The sequence below is a fragment of the Thermochaetoides thermophila genome, assembly GCF_000221225.1.
Source record: "Thermochaetoides thermophila DSM 1495 unplaced genomic scaffold scf7180000011806, whole genome shotgun sequence".
NCBI classification, from domain to species: domain Eukaryota; kingdom Fungi; phylum Ascomycota; class Sordariomycetes; order Sordariales; family Chaetomiaceae; genus Thermochaetoides; species Thermochaetoides thermophila.
In genome coordinates, this window is record NW_006383023.1 from 1392494 (window position 1) to 1407798 (window position 15305).

Consider the following 15305-nt stretch of genomic DNA (forward strand, 5'->3'; position numbering starts at 1 on the left):
GTGGTCCGAAGAGAGAGGCGCGTGGGTGTGGGGGAGACTAACGCGCCTTGACCCTGGCACATGCATGTTACCTGGGTGCACGATTTACCCCACTGTCTTCTGATCCGTCATTCTGTCACGCATCAGGTGTTACAGTGAAGCATAATACACTGTAACTTACGACATGCCGTCGAGCTGACCTCGATTGGGACTTTGCATCAACGCAACGAAACAACAAAAATGGACTCCAGTTGATGCATCCAAGATAAAGCATGTGACACTGCAATAGATTGTCAGCAAACAAATGGCCGGAGGGACTAAACTAATGTTATTTATAGAGCAAATATTCTAATCTCATGTCCTTGGGCCCCAGATGCTTTTCAGGGGCTTAACTGCTATTCAGTTATTGCACCAAACATTGGCGAGCTCTCAAACTACCGAATTCAATACGACATAGATGGAATGGGTTAAGCTCGCCGTCGCTGGATAACTTTGGATAACCGGGAACCCCAAACTGCCAGGTCAATAGTCGACCGTTTACTGCTAGCCATACAACAGCCACCCTTCATGCAGTCTCGTAGATGAAGGCGTCCAGCCCATGTTTCCTCCTGCATCGTCCTCCGCCATCTTGGAGAAACCTCACGACAGAGGCTTGACAGCACTAATCATATACTGGGCTGATCGACGCATAAATTCTTCCATCCTCCGTTTGCCAGGGCTGTCTTCCAATATGTTTGAATGCATGCTCTGTGCGGAACGGTGGGAAGGGGTCGACTGGTCTGACGGTCTCTCATTTTCTTGGTAGTTGAGGACCAGAAAAGAGCAGGCAGAGCGAATGGGGCGATGAGGGTTTGCTGGCAACACCGATTTTTCTGTCTTCCCAACGACGAGAAAGTTGGGGCCACCTACTCTCTCCTGGAGGGGACCGCTAGCTTCAGGATTGAGAGTCGAAATACTTACTGCCTTCGTTAAGGCAGTTTCAGCAATGGCGACACCTTGAACAGGTGCTCGAGTAACAGGCAATCCAACAGGACCATCACCATTTGGGATGGAAGGTGGGTTCTCGACCATCTCCTAGTCGGTGTTATTGTTCGAGACGCCACCCCTCCAGAGCCCATAGTAACCCTCACAGTTCTTCCACATCTTGATAGTGCCATCTTCCGAGCCAGTTGCGTAAAGGTTGCCATCAGGGGAAAATGCAATCGACCAGATAGGGCCATGGTGGCCCTTGTGCACATCGAGCTCCTTGCCATCTTCCCAGTCGTAGACGCGGGCCCAAGTGCCTGGCTCTTCTCCAACAACAATCTTTCGATTCTTGAGGTCAACTCCAACGCTTGCGATGCCATGGGAAAGCTTCATCTGCTTAAGCTCCTCATCAGCTCGCATACCGCCCCAGAAATAAGCAGTCTTTCCCGCAGCAACGGCCAGGACGGGAAGGCCACCGCCGATGTCGGTCTGAGAGGTGTAGGAGGGCGCGAGAGACACGAGCTCGCAAGACTTGATCTCGCCGTCAAGTTTTGCCTCACGGATGCACTCCCGCTTAGGGATATCGAACCAGCGAAGTGTGTCGCCTGAGGCTGTGACGATGATGCTAGGATCCCGCGCCCAGACAATGAACTTGATGGCCTCTTTGTGAACACCCTCCCCGATCTCAAAGGCCTTGCTCGGCTCGATGGTAATGGGCTGGGCAATTCCCTGAGCATCGGTGGGCTGACCCTGTTTCCTTGCTTCCTGGAGATCGAAAATGCGGAGTTTCTTCTCAAAGCCGCCGGTCGCTATCAAATCCGATCGGTCGAAAGGATAAGCGACAGCACGAACGATATGTTCGTGCTGGAGAATAAACAGTAGCTCTCCAGTATGAGTGTCCCAAATCTTGGCTGTGAAGTCGGCAGATGCGGTTGCAGCAGTCGAGGCATCAGGGCTCAGTCTCGCCTGCCAGACAGCGCCTTTGTGCCCCAGAAAAGTTCCGATCCAGTCACCCGTTTGACCATCGCGAAGCATGGGATTGCCATCTGTAGAAGGTAGGTTTGTCAGTGGCCGGACGAGGACGACTTTTGAGGAAAGTCGGTCTGTACAAACCCTTGCAAGCAGAAATCATGTAATAAACATCGTCTTTCTCCAACGGTGAAAAGCTAAGGTGAGGAACCGGCCGCGAGTGGCCGTGGCATGTCAAAGGAACGTATTGACGCGGGGCTGTTTCGCCCATGATGATCTAGTAGATGGAGAGGTAGCTAGTCCCAAAAAGAGTGTGTAGTGGTAAGGAGCGGACTGCTGTTGCGCTGGTCGAAAAGTGGTTGAATCAGCGGATGAGGTCGGATGTTAAACAAGCTGACAGAGATGGGGAGCGACGACAGAAGTCTGAAATTCAGGCACGATCGCTTTCCGCGTTGTTGGTCGGTTGCCACGAAGACGCGGGGTGCAATGGTGGAGTTGGCCAAGTCCGTGGTTACTGGGGGCTTCTTGCGCGGTTGATTGGATGAAGCATGGAGGGGCTGTCCTGAAGCACCCCACGATGCCCCTGTTTCCGATTGTCACAAACCCTAAAAGCCTTGAAAGAGTACCAAGGTATCTGCGTACCCCGTTCCATTATTCGAGTCATCATACTCAGGCTCAGCCCTGATTTATAAGTTTATCCATAACCCGCGCATAAATGGCCAAAGGCCAAATACAATCATTGATTGTGTAGATGAAGGGCTGAAAACCCTCTGCATCGTTTGGAAGCAGAGTGATTTTTGCGGTACGTGTAAGGGCACCTGCTCCATTCTATGCGGGCAAGTAGGTGCCTTTTCGGTAATGCAATCCCGAGACCAGGCAGCCTCGAGTTACCACAGTACGCCCGCTTTGGTACATCAACGGTGTCCCATGATGGAAATGTTTCCATCCTCTCAACAATACGGCATCCCGTAATTCCAGATGATAGCAAAACACGCTCATTGAAGACAGTCCTTCCTCTTATGGTGCCAGTTCGTATTGAGCTGTATTAACTTGAAACCTGTAGGGCTCTGGCAAACCAACAAGGTGCTGAGGTCGGGCCCACGCAGCATGGAGAGCTTCCCTTGACACCAACCACCTACCCCACCATAACCTGCCGACTAACACCTCTGGGTCGCCCTATCTGGAGCATGAAACAGCGGCGCTTTTCCCCAACTTCAAGCTGTCTGCCCCGCCCTTCGTTCCGCTGTAAGAGCAAGCCTCCATCGACAAACAGTACTTCAAGTTTCCGACTCCTGTGTGCTCTTTGGGGATCCTGTATCTTCTAGAAAACACAACGGGAGCCTCACAAGGCTATATTTTCTTGCTGCAGACCAACATTCGAGGTCCGTGCTGACGGCAATCTCTCTGTGCCCCCATCGGCATCACCATCACCACCAGCACTCATCCCCTTTACCCCGCCCTACCCAACAGAAGCGCCCGACCAACTGCGAGATGCCGGATTTCAAGCTTTCGGCCCAGCTCAAGGGCCACGAGGGAGATGTACGTGTTTTAACCGCTCACATGCTATGTCGGGCGCTGACATTTTGTTTGCTCAGGTGCGCGCTGTCTGTTTCCCTAACGCTAACACCATCATATCTTCGTCGCGCGACCAAACAGTCCGGCTCTGGCGGAAGACAACGAACAAGCCACCAACCTTCGAGCACATCATAACCAGTCAAGGCCATGGCTACATCAATTCCGTTGCTTTCCTAAAGCCGAACAAGGCATGGTCTCAAGGACTCATTTTCTCGGCCGGCCACGAAGCTATCATCGAAGCAAAGCAGCCGAGCCTGACCGCAACCGACAATGCCGACAGGCTCCTGATTGGGCATGGACACAACGTGTGCGCTCTTGATGTGTCGCAGAGCGGTTCATACCTGGTATCAGGAAGCTGGGATGGGAAAGCAATCGTGTGGGGGACCGACAAGTGGCAGCCCGCTGTCTACCTCCTACATGCCGGCGGAGAGGTCAGAAGTGTTTGGGCCGTGCTGTTCTATGATGAACATACCGTTATCACCGGTAGCGCAGACACACACATCCGAATCTTTGACCTCCGGAAAACCAACCACACCGGCGAGCTTGAACCTCAACGCACTCTAACCACCAATTCAGTCGTGCGTGCGCTATGTAAGCTCCCTACCGGCCTCAAAGGCCATCCCAGTGGTGCCGACTTTGCCAGCGCCGGCAATGACGGTGTGATTGAGCTCTGGAAGTTGAACGGCACCAAGGTTGGCATTTTGCAAGGCCATGAAAGTTTCATCTACTCTCTAGCATGCTTGCCCACGAGCGAGATCGTGAGTTCCGGAGAGGACAGAACAGTCCGTATCTGGAGAGGTTCAGAGTGTATCCAGACCATTACACACCCTGCCATCTCCGTTTGGACCGTGGCTGTATGTCCGGAGAACGGCGATATTGTGTCTGGCGCTAGCGACAACGTTGTCCGTGTTTTCACCCGCAACCCTGACCGCATTGCTTCTCCTGAGACAATCGCCCAGTTCGAACAGTCAGTTCGCGAGTCCGCAATACCCCAACAACAGTTTGGCCCTTCTATCAATAAGGAGAAGCTAGACCCTCCAACCTGGCTCCAACAGAACGCAGGCAGAAAGGAAGGTGAAGTGAAGATGATCCGCGAGGAGGATGGGAGCATCGGGGCATATCAATGGTCCCTGAGTAAGTGATCACTCCTAGCAGCTTCCACCAGGGTCGTCACTAACCTGTCCACAGGTGAACAGCGTTGGATCCATGTTGGGACTGTTGTAGACTCGACAGCGAGTAGCGGTCGAAAAGTTGAGTATAATGGTAAAGAGTACGACTACGTTTTCGACGTCGATATCCAAGAGGGCGCTCCGCCTCTCAAATTGCCGTACAACCTTTCTGAGAATCCGTATGACGCAGCCACCCGCTTCCTTCAGAATAACGAGCTTCCAATGTCTTATCTCGACCAAGTTGGAAAGTTCATTATTGAAAATACCAAAGGCGCGACTATTGGGCAAACTTTTGAGGCATCGTCAAACGCCTACACATCTGACCAACCAACACAGTCAACACCCAAGTACTTGCCGCACACTGAGTACCTTACTCTCTCTCAAGCCAAGTGGGAGCCGGTTGCTAAGAAGATCAGAAGTCTCAACGAGAAGCTTTTGCTTGCCGGTCATAAGCACATCGCAATGAACCCCGATGGAGTTAACCGTCTAGAGAAAGCCCTGCAAGCAACTATGGGTGCCCAGGGCTCGAGGATGAAGGCTCCTGCAGGTCTCCAGGAAGCGCAGCGGAGTGTTTCCAACATCATTACAAATTGGCCTTATGGTGACCGCCTGCCGGGTCTCGATGCCCTTCGGTGCTTCGTCCTTTACCCAGGTGCCGCCTCCTTCAAAGATAGCGTCTATGGAAACCTGGTGGAGGTGGCACTGCGGGGTGCCTTGGTCTCCCAGGACCCAATTACCGAGCGTGACATGTCTCTGGATGAGCTCATCAGGACATTTGACGCGGGTCTAATCAATGTCAATAACGTGATGATGGCCTTGCGTACCGTGGTGAACCTCTTCTCCACGGAGGAAGGAAAGAGCCTCGTGGTGCCACAAGCCAGTTCTGTCATTTACCTCCTTGCTCGTCTCACCGGCGTAGAAGGCCCTCAGGGATATATTGGTCCTGAGAGCTCCCACCTTCAGATCGCTTTGACCTCAGCTTCATTCAATTTTGCTTGCCATGCTTTCAACAAACGCGATGCCATTGATCTCGAGCAGCTTATGCAACTGTGTCAGGTCGCCCAGGCGGTCATTAATTGCCAGAGTGATGCGGAAGTACTCTTCCGTGCTCTGATGACTATCGGAATGATCCTCTCCATCGGCGGGGACGCCCTGGAAATTGCAAAAACCCTTGAGGTTGGGGAGACGGCTAAGCAAGCCGCTAAGAAGACGGAAGATGCCAGAATCAAGACACTGGCGCAAGAGTGCTTGAGGTACCTCAAGCAGTAGAGATAACGCGAAGAAAAGGGGGTTGCTTATGAAAATGATAACAATCTACTCTAGCCCTTGCTGGACCGGGATCTAGGAGGGGCAGGCATTTTCTTCCTTTCCGCCTAGGTAGCAGGACGCGTTTCTCATGACGAAAAACGATTCTGCAGAACGTTGCTTCGTGAGTTAGCGATAGACGACCGTAATGAATGGAACCTCAGACTCCGATAAGCTGTGATATTGAGCCTCTTGACAATGCTATTACATGAGATATGTTGATCCCACAGGAACTTTGTCGCTCAGAGCCGCAAACCTCTGTTACTTTTCTTCACGAAGCGGGCGGTAAGCGACCTATTCGGCTCTTGAACCGCTCGGAGGTGTGATATACAAATGTGATGACAGTTTCGAAACGACATTGCCGCTTCTTGGTCGGCGCCAGGTGAGACACTTTGCCCAAAAGTCAGGAATTTCTTGGGTTCTGGGCAACTTATCAAGAGATGTCGCATGGAAACTCCTCATAACAAAAACCCATCTATCACACATACGACACACAACACATCACGCCTTAAAAATGAGGATAGAATATATGAGAGGATTTGATGCAGATATGCTCCCATTAAACCCCCGTTTTGGGAGACACAACAGCTGTAGAAGGCGAAAGACTACAGGGATCCAATGCCAGAGGATAGGTACAGATGCTCACATTCGATGACAAGGAGCATGAAGTTTCTTCTAAATTATTTTTTAAGTAGAGCAATGCAGTTCTCTGAAGACAAGAGTATCTCATCATTCCAGGAGTGAACAAAAAAACCTACGAGATGGACCGAGATGGAAAAACCTTCTTGCCCGGATATCTTGCGTTACCGTCACCGATCACCCGAAAAACGCCTAACAGACCGAAAAGGAAGAGACCCCCAAAAAATGGAACTGAAATGTACAGTGCGGTCTCTGGCCGCCTAATTCCCCTCGCAGTCACGAACTACTCCATCTCACACCTTCATAGCACCATCCAAGCTGCCAAGCCGACAAGCAATAGCGGCAGATGCCCAAGGAAGCGGTAGTTCTCAAGACTAGCGCCACTGGTCCTGGGAGCGTTAGGGTCTTCGCCCGATGCGCGCAGTGTCAGCGTGTAGATATCGGCGACACCAATGTCGGTGCTGTTGAAGCAGTTGGTTTCATTGACCTCGGGGATGCGCGGGTCACCCGGTTCGGCAAAGATAATATCAACGCACTAAAAAGCCAGAGTCAGCAGGCATAGTCTTATTCAACTTAAGAATGAGGGCATCCTACCGAGTAGAGAGCGGCACCGTGGACGGCCAACTCGACGATCTGGATTGTGGCTTTGTCGCCAGGCTTGACTGTCGTGTTGGCAGGCAGTGGAACCTGTGGCAAACAGACGGTGCCAGGATAAGGGTTCTTGTGAGGCCCAAGAATCTGGAAAGGAGGGATCATCGGGAAGGACATATTCTGAGGACCGCCATGAGGACCATCGGTGCCAAAGCCCATGTTGACATAGATGAAGGCTGTTAAATGGCCAGCGAACCAGCCTGGTTGGAAAGCTATGGCACCTCCCGTTGTCGGCCAATATGTCCGGTTATTTGTCACTTCAAGACCGCCGCCTTCACAATAGTGTCAATGCACGTGCGTTCATGACAGATGGAACAAGGTGAGTTGGGAAACTCACATGGATAAACCCATTGCATTCCATAAGGGAAGGATTCGTTTGTGATCAGGTTGTTGCCTCTCCAGCCCGGATATGTAATGACAACGTGGGCGGACGCAGTCGCTGCGGTCGCGACTGTAAGCAATGTTGATGCAAGCATGTTGAAGAGTGATATGTCGGTAGGATGCGATCGTCCCCGCAGAAACTCCTTCACTTTCTATGCTTTCCAGAGCAGATCCTCTTCCTCCTGTTCGAAATCGAGGCTCCTCGCAGTCCTTCCTCAGTTTCAGGGGAGCGGCGCCAGGCCGGATCCCGCGCTCGTCAACCGGTGATTGGGATGTAAGTGGCGGAGGCTTCGATGGAGGCTTTGACGTGGATTGAGTCTGCGGCGACAAGCAGCACAAACCCTAAAGTTGATGTCAAAGACAGGTCGCCGTGGCACGCATCCATAGAAGGAGCAAGAGAATAAGACCGCAAAGGCTGGACAGCGGGAGGGTAATATCTGGGAGGGTATCGCCCAGACGCAGAATGTGGCGGCCCCTCTCCAGCCGCTGTGATGGGTCACTTCAACCAGAGACTGCAGCTAGCCCGTCGCCCTCCCCTCTCTGCACGGCGACGGCAAGGAACCGGGCCATGGTCCGACTCTCGCATGCCGAAAGTCCCCAGTCTGGACGGCTTTTTGGCAGCAGCGCACCAGCAGGGCTGCCGGCCACTCAGAAGCGCTGAAAACGGCTGCAGGTGGTTGAGAGCTGCATGCCGACCCTCCCACTCCCTTGTCGCCTGAGCCCAAATGTGGCCAATGACAGGCCGCAAACGGCATGCTTGGCCGCAGGCGAGTCGCTCTGCCTTGAGGGGCGAGCGCAAGCCCATCACATCGACGATGGCCCTCATCCGCCGTGAGCAATTCCACACCTCCCGCCAATCGCAACGTTTCACTGCATTTTTCCCTTTGCTGACGGCCCAAATTGCGCAAAAACAGGAGTCGCAACGTCGCTCCCCTAGCGAGCGATCCGATGACCGTCAATAATGCTCTGGCGCTCTCATGTCTCTTGTGCAAAACATTCGCGGCGAATGTGCACAGCAACTGAGATGAAGACCCTTGCGATCTAAGAGGAAGCGAAGGACCGGAACGCCACGAGGGGACGGTCCGAGTTACACGGCGGGAAGAGGTTGGTAGTTAGTGGCACCGGGCCCGATTTCACAGTCACATAGGGTGCTCCTCTCCACCGGGCACTTGTCGACCAACCCTTTCACGAAGCTAAGCGCCCAGACACCCGATCGGGAAACCAATGGTTTGCTCGCATACCCGTGCCAGGAAGCTGGTGTGCTGGGCGTTTTGCTCTGGTGATCTGATCGGATCTGCCCGCAACGTCGTTCCTTTCCAGCGGAATTTCTTCCATCGGAATACGGAGTACGGATCCGTATCTCAGGGAGCTGACGGCACCGTTTAGTTTGGCATCACCATTGTTTCTGCCAGATGCTGCTCATATGTGTGTGTGCTAGGGTTTGCGTAACCGGACACGGTAGTGTACAAGCAAGTATCTGATCGTAATCGGCCCAGTTCCAACTCGCCAGAACTTTCCAAGCCACTGGTGATGTAGTACGGATTACAACTGTCAGCAACCTATAAGTGAATGTAATATCGAGATATTATCCTTCAGGCGAGGGACTTGTGACTTACCGAACCGTTATTCCATTTTGCTAGCGAGTAAATCATTTGGTTAAAAACCGACGGCACGGACTTGATAAATTTTTAGGAACGGCATTTATAGTCAAGGAAAGTCAAGATGCATTATGTCCTTATACTCCTTACCTACACTCCGTGGTCCAAGAGGTTTGTAAGTGAGCTCATGGCTTGGGGGCTCGATTTGTCAGCCAAGGCCACCTCGCGCAAGTTGACGCCGGAAAAGGAAGGCGGTGACTCCTACTAAGAAATTCATCTTATCATGGTGTACCTTATCGCCCCTCCTTACAACAATGTACCCCTCGATTTCATCCCATTTGCAGTTCACTCAAAACTCGACCGTTCTAAGTGGTTTGTTGTTCATCGGATTTGAGTCAGATTGCTACGATTTGATACTACTATTTTAAACAGTTGCAAGTCCTCTTTCCCTATTTTCGTCGTACCCTTCGAACCCATCGTCCACAATGGGGGCACAAGGAGAGTGGTGTCAGGTCAAACGCAAAAAAGGCCGTCTGCACACGATTACTCCTGAAGCCCAGAACGACTTGCGCCTACCAAATCCAAGCCCAGAGTTATCTGCTGATGATCTCCGACGGTATCATGGGAACATAGTGCATAAATGGCTCCAGTCCGAGTGGTGGAAAAAGGTTCTGGATACCTGGGAACAGGCTTTAAACAAGTCATCTCCCCCTGTCATTACCACAGCTGTTTGCTTAGGACCTGGCCCGTTTGAGCCAAAGAGTGGGAATTTGAAAATGAGATTGACTGCTCATATTCAAACGGCCGTCTTTTGCTCACTTGTTGATCACTTGAGTGGGACCCCCCAATCCTGATATGTCTATGCATAGACATGACTCTGGGTCACTGACATTTCCTAGGTCAACGAACTGGTCAACGGATCAGACGTGTGATCCAGGAGCCAATGTTTACGGATGTAGACAAGGAGTTCTGCTCCAGCCTTGGGATAGAGCCTGTAAACGATCCCGAAGCCTTCCATCTGGTGGATGAGAAGACATTATTATTTGCAATCCACATGGAACTGGAAACATACAATTCAGCCCTGGCCAAGCTCCCAGCAATCTATATCGGATCACACGTTGAGCAATTCAGGAACGTTGGGCGAAGCGAGGAAGATCTCTCTCGGCTTTCGGCGATGCATGATTCCTCCGATGCCTATGACTTCCCTGACCGCGACGTTGTCTTTCATAGCACGGTCATGTACCTGAGGAGAGGTGGGTCATAGAGGTCCGTCAATCACATGTCGTTAACTACTTCCATGGGGAAGAAACATATAAGAACTGACCTTGCCTAGGTGTTTGGGTTTCTGCTGGAGTGTCCGGTCCTCGATATGCATCCCTTCCAGATCGACATATCCATTTTACATCCTCCACAGCATGCCTTACGTTGAAAGCACCTCCCTATCTGTGCCACGATTTTGCTACCTCCTATCACCAAAAGCCGCCGATTGTGTTCCGCTTCTGTATATTGCGTCTTAACTGGGTTAGTCCCGCTTTATTGCAGTTTTTTTGGTTTTTCCAACCATTGAACACACGTAGGCATGCGTGCCACTTGCATAGGCAGCTTTTACAGCATGTCTGCATGCATACGTTAATACTTCTGCTGCACATATGGCACAGATTGCACGGTTTACAGAGAGGTAGGTTACGTAACTGAGGGCATGTTGTAGGTCATGTGGTTACTGAACAACCTCCAAGCAGCTTCATATGCCTAATCACGGTAGCTAATTGTATACATCTGGCTTTTTGCTCGCAAAGTTTGCAGAGTCCTCTTATCTCATTACGGCACTTATAACCCTGCTCGGAGTTTATCTTGCAGGGGACTTGCCCTTCCAAGAGCTACCGAGTGTTTCATTGTGTGGCCAACACAACATTGATGCAGCTCCCTTTCTTGCTGTTCTGCCCCTGTCCTGCAACTGAGCTGTTTTAGGCTTCCTGCAGACCATATCCCAATCATCCATGACCGATTTTATATAAGGTATTCTAGGTAGGCTCGATTCATGGTCATTGCAAATATCTTTTTACCTACTTCATGTGCTTAGACTGCACATGGAGGGCTTGATCTTTACACATTGACTTGTGTATCGTGCTTTTTGATATTACCATTAGTTTCACTTTCAACATCGCACTCGTGATACCAGACACAAAAGACAAAAACTACCCAACGAATACCACTGAGACTCCGAAGATTGACATTCTTCCGGCGTCTAACAGGCAATCGGTATGCCATTTGAAAAGAACCAGCCGTATTGTTAACGATGAGGAGGTCAGATCTAATAGTGCTGCTTCAACATTAGCCCCCAGTAGCCGATGACGATACGGATTCGATTTCTGACCTGAGTCATGCTACCAGCACCACTTCTCTCCGTGAAAGTATCTTCGAGTACCGCAAACGCTATGGTCGAACTTACCACCATGAGTATGGCGAGGCTCAGTCTTGGATCCCAAATGACGATAAGCACCGGGAGGGTATGGAACTCTTGTAAGTCACTTGAAACAAAGAGACACATAGTATCCATGCTCTGAAGAACAATGCTTATATCCTCTGCTAGGCATTATGCTACCATTGTACTACAGGGCGATAAACTCTTTTATAGCCCGCTGGATAAAGATTCAGTCAAGAAAGTTCTCGATGTTGGCACTGGAACAGGTCACTGGGCAATGTAAGTCTAAGATAAACCGTTTATCATGTTCAAGCTAGTCTTGATAATCGTTGATGCATTTGAGGCTAATGCCTAATTTCTGTTCTTGTAAAGGGATTTCTCTGACCAATTCCCCAATGCTCAAGTCACGGGGACAGATATTACACCAATTCAACCACTTTGGACCCCCCCAACCTTACGTTCGAGCTCGATGATGCAAACCAAGACTGGGCCTGGCCAGAAAATACGTTTGATTTTATTTATGTTCGGTTCTTGAATGGATGCATTCGCGATTGGGACAAGTTCTATCGCGAGGCCTTCCGTTGCCTCAAGCCCGATGGATGGTTTGAGCACCATAAGGTTGGTATTGGCTGGACCTGCGAGAAGGGCGGAATAACACCGGACAGCCCAATCGGTCAGTTTGTACAAGCCTTCTCGATAGCAGGAGAAAAAATAGGTCAGACCTTCCGCGTAGTTGAGGACGGACTACAAACAAAAGGCATGAAGGCAGCCGGGTTTGTCGACCTGGAAGAGAAAATCCTCAGGTGTCCTCTGGGTAGCTGGCCCACAGATCCACAGCTAAAGCAAGTTGGTCTCATGATGAATGAGGTTTTGCTTGGGGACCTTGAAGGTATGTAGCTTTGTCTCTCATTCGCTCCTCCCCCCCCCCTTCTCTCGCTATCTCTGGCTCAAATTTTGGTTGAGGGTCGACGCTGAGCTCTCTCCATAGGATACTGTCTCTTTCTCACGGGGCCTCTGGGTTGGAAAGAAGAAGAAACAAGAGTCATGATCGCCCACTTGAGTACCCACTTCCGCAGATCTGGTTTGCATCCGTATGTCCCTCGTCGGGTTGTTTGGGGTTAGAAACCTGCAGCTTGAGGGTTGCAGTTAGGTTGTATAGGTTGTGAGGACTGGCACCATGCAACAGCGGCAAAGTACTTCTATAGCAATGTGTTCTTCAACACCGGTTTCTTGTGTCTTTTTGATCAGAGATATCATCTGAACAACCCATCCACACTTCCACAGAGCAAATATCCTGGCCGTATACTCGGTAATTCCTTCTGGATGTTCTGCACCCCTGCTAGAAGCAATGGTTTCGCCAGGTTAAACCGTAATGCAACTTGGTCAACAGGATCGATCGCTGGTGAACTTCACTTTGCCCACTAATTCCCATGTGTCTGTCTCCAAGTTTATTTAATGGCAGGGCTGTCGATGTCACCTAGGAATGTCCCCATGCCCACATCTCGATCAATGGGCGCCGGGTCAAGCTTTCGCACATTTCTGATCTCGGCAAGGCGTGGTCTTGGCATAGGAGCATCAGCAGGCTGCCAGCGGAATTCACAGACCGAGAAAATGGACTGTAGCCTTCTTTGTCAGTTGGTCAGCTGTGGTGGGCTGGGCGTTGTGTGGCTGAAGTGACTGTGGGAGGGTCTTTCAGCTCGCCCTTGGCAAGCCGTGTTCCTCTCACTGACGTTGATACAAACACTCTGCGGAGTGTTCGAGATGTTATCCTGCATTTTCCGGTCTTTGCTGTCAACAATAATGCTGAGAAGCGAAGGGTCCACTTCGGCTTTATCCGCTTGATCTTGCGCCCCCGTTTGGTGTCACGATCGGTGCGAGGCATTGAGGTCAAAGCGTGCAGCAAGGCCATCGGTATCTCTGGGCTCTTCACGATCCATGTTTTTGGCGAAATTACAAAATTACGCCGACCGGGATTGAACTTCCATTCTGGACAGGCACCATCTGGAGTTGGGGCCTTGGCGATGCAATGTTTGGGGCTGGCCTTAGCAGGGTTGCAGGGAACCGGTGCTGCCGTCCTGCTGGTGGGATGTCTGCTTTCTGTCTGCTGGTGCCGTGTTTCTTCCTTTTTCCCCTTTCTCCTCTCAGCAGATGCCCTCTGGCGCTGGACATCGAGCATCGCGTCTTGCACGATTGAACGGGGACTCGCATAAGGGAAAGAAAGTTGGAACATCACCAGCATTCAGAGTTGAAATCCAGCGACATGGGCCCTCGGCTCTAACCGAATGATGGACCCGTCGAGCCCCCAGGGATCTGCGTCCCACCCGCCATACCCCAGAGACAGAGACCAGGGGCAGAAGATCATCAACTTCAGCAGCCCACAACGTGTTCGCTTCGCACCACAACCATCATCTCCTAACTCCAGCAGTGGACGACCCAGCTCAAGGCGAGGCAAAGCTTCACCTTTGCCGCCACCGCCAGGACCCTCAATATATTGGGACGACCGGAACAATGATACGACTGAAAACCTAGATCACTACACATTCTACCGGGAGGGGACACCTCCGCCCGAGGCAGAAGCTCAGGATAAAGAATCATCGCAGCAAAGAGGGGCTGTAAACCCGGTAGCTGAAGGCTCGGCAGCGGGAGGGGGCAACGCGAGCGATCGCGAGTATGGACAGCCTGAGCAGAGTGAGCTTGGCGCTTGGAGCGTAGCCGATAGCAATGTCACCAACCCGGCAAAGAGCAGACGGTTGCTATGGATCATTGTTGCTCTCGGCGTGCTGCTTCTTGTTGGAGTTGCTGTTGGAGTTGGGGTCGGATTGGGTATTGGACTGAAGAAGACGAGTGAATCCGGAGACTCTAAGTCAAGGTCAGTAATATCCAGATACTCTGGTCTAATGAACAGATAGTTGACCACGTATCTACAGCACATCACTGGAGCCCATAGTAGCTGACAACTCAACCACGGCCACGTTAACCATATCAACAGTTTTAGCAATACTTCCTCCTTCCACCTCAAACCCCTCCAGCACAACTTCTTTCGAAACCACCCAAACTGTCGACGTGACCGCGGGCTTCACTTCATCGAAGCCACGACCAAAGTACAACTCCGACTGTCCTGCCCTCAACAACACGGTCTACCACGTTCCTGGATCAACCCGAAGCTTCTTGCGCATCTGTGGCATCGACTACGGTAGCGAGGATGGCAACGCCATCGATCTAGGCAATGTTTATACGGCCAGCATGGCTGACTGCATGCACACGTGTGCCTCGTTCGATCAGTGCACTGGCTGCTCGTGGGGTTATATCGAGGGCGACGACGTGGGGGGCGAGCACCGGTGCTTTATGAAGAAGAATTTGAAGAAGCCTCATGTTGCCCATCCTGACTGGTGTTTTGCCATCCTAAGGGAGTGATTGTGAGTTTTGTGACAGTCAGGGGTTAGGGATTTGGTTATTTTCTGGATATGTTTTCCATAGACTCTTTGAGATACCCTTGCGCGCTGCTTATGAGTGTATTAATACCTAATGACCTGGTGATGTGGCGACTGGAAGCTGGTTTTGTGGGCAGCTGGATGAACGCAATTCCAAACATGATATGTCTCCACTTTTTGACAATGCAGTGAAGGATAAAACATGTAAATGAGTAGATGA

The 15305-nt window shown here is 51.2% G+C and overlaps 4 protein-coding genes across 4 annotated transcripts; 2 read left to right on the top strand and 2 right to left on the bottom strand.

The window, feature by feature from the left end:
- Positions 1-1053: 1053 nt before the first annotated feature.
- On the bottom strand, positions 1054-2185 carry CTHT_0004040 (uncharacterized protein; the record flags this gene model as incomplete). Its single annotated transcript, XM_006690884.1, has 2 exons — positions 1054-1991; positions 2059-2185. 2 exons carry the CDS (start codon positions 2183-2185, stop codon positions 1054-1056), a joined length of 1065 nt encoding a protein of 354 aa, XP_006690947.1.
- A 1220-nt stretch (positions 2186-3405) lies between these two features.
- Positions 3406-5927, top strand: CTHT_0004050 (putative ubiquitin binding protein; the record flags this gene model as incomplete). The annotated part of the gene is made up of 3 exons (XM_006690885.1): positions 3406-3453; positions 3510-4623; positions 4678-5927. 3 exons carry the CDS (start codon positions 3406-3408, stop codon positions 5925-5927), a joined length of 2412 nt encoding a protein of 803 aa, XP_006690948.1.
- A 976-nt stretch (positions 5928-6903) lies between these two features.
- CTHT_0004060 (uncharacterized protein) lies at positions 6904-7412 on the bottom strand (the record flags this gene model as incomplete). Its single annotated transcript, XM_006690886.1, has 2 exons — positions 6904-7137; positions 7197-7412. 2 exons carry the CDS (start codon positions 7410-7412, stop codon positions 6904-6906), a joined length of 450 nt encoding a protein of 149 aa, XP_006690949.1.
- Positions 7413-10406: 2994 nt separating this feature from the next.
- CTHT_0004070 (uncharacterized protein) lies at positions 10407-15068 on the top strand (the record flags this gene model as incomplete). Its single annotated transcript, XM_006690887.1, has 7 exons — positions 10407-10485; positions 11412-11491; positions 11568-11752; positions 11823-11933; positions 12071-12543; positions 13911-14523; positions 14582-15068. 7 exons carry the CDS (start codon positions 10407-10409, stop codon positions 15066-15068), a joined length of 2028 nt encoding a protein of 675 aa, XP_006690950.1.
- Positions 15069-15305: the final 237 nt, after the last annotated feature.